Source organism: Perkinsus marinus (genome assembly GCF_000006405.1).
Source record: "Perkinsus marinus ATCC 50983 genomic scaffold scf_1104296928872, whole genome shotgun sequence".
In the NCBI taxonomy this organism is placed as follows: domain Eukaryota; phylum Perkinsozoa; order Perkinsida; family Perkinsidae; genus Perkinsus; species Perkinsus marinus.
Genome location: NW_003216671.1, coordinates 1 through 1,119, shown reverse-complemented (window position 1 = coordinate 1,119; position 1,119 = coordinate 1). Strand labels below are relative to the sequence as shown.

The window sequence follows — 1,119 nt, the reverse complement described above, 5'->3', positions numbered from 1 at the left end:
TGACTCCACCACGGCGCGCAAGCTGCGGATAGCCGGCTTAGTGATGCCCTGAATGTGTCGCGAAGAACTTACGATGACGTTTAGCACCGCCCTTTCCTAAACTTTGCCGCCTTTGCCTCTGCCAGACATAAGTTGCTAGTGAAATTAGATTGATATCAAAGTGTAAACGATCATGGTAAATCCCATCTGCCATGGAAGTCCGACTTTTCTGACGAAAAAAGTGACAAAACACACCACTTGATGGCCATCACTGTACATTGCGTCATAATAACGTACTTTGCATGAGGGGAAAACACGGTCGGTTTCCTGGTGGATAAATGACCCAGTTGGGGATCATCGTATTCAATGAGAGCAACGTTGCGTTGATGTCGATGGAATTGAGTGCCACAATGATAAAACTGTAGTCCCCAAGGACGACTGCGGCTGATGCTCGGATAGCTCACTTATATCAGTTCACTGACTCATCCTCTGGTTTGGTCAGTATTTCTAGAACCAGACTCCAGCTTTCAGGCCCTGGGTTCGCAGTTTGGTAGATACCTCTCCTATTCGCAGTTTCCATGGGGTTTCTCATTAGACCGTTCATGATGGCGCCAAACAACGCCTTGTAATGATTGTGGGCAATTAAAAGGTCTCTACCAAAACCTCAAGACCTACTTCTTCAATCGCTTAGCCGCAGGCTTCTTCGCCGTCACTTTTTTGACCTTTTCGGCAGCCCGCTTCTTCGCCGGAGGCTTTGATCGAGCAGAAACCTTCTTGCTCGCAGCGACCTTCTTGGTCTTCGGAGCAGCCGGCTTCCTAGCAGGCTTCTTAGTCGTAGCCTTCTTTGTCGAAGGCTTTTTGGCAGAAGCCTTCTTTTTGTGAGCCTTTGGTTTGGACTTCTTCGCGGACGCGGGCTTCTTGTCGGCAGCCCTTGACCCAGCAGCCAGTTTGTATGACGCCTTCGCTTGGCTGACAGTACCAGCATCCACGAGAGCTTTAAGAGCCTTGTTAAGAGCTGCCTTATTCTCGACACCGAAGTTTTGCTTGATGAAGCTGAGAACGGCCTGACGGCTCATCTTCTGGAATCCCTTACACGTGGTCAAGGCCTGCTTGATCATAACCGAATAATTGGGATGAGCC

At 49.3% G+C, this 1,119-nt stretch overlaps 1 protein-coding gene across 1 annotated transcript; it reads right to left on the bottom strand.

Moving 5' to 3' along the window:
- Window positions 1-650: 650 nt before the first annotated feature.
- Window positions 651-1,097, bottom strand: Pmar_PMAR009926 (Histone H1-delta, putative; the record flags this gene model as incomplete). The annotated part of the gene is made up of 1 exon (XM_002787968.1): window positions 651-1,097. The coding sequence occupies one exon, from the start codon at window positions 1,095-1,097 to the stop codon at window positions 651-653; it is 447 nt and encodes a 148-aa protein (XP_002788014.1).
- Between the last annotated feature and the right edge of the window lie 22 nt (window positions 1,098-1,119).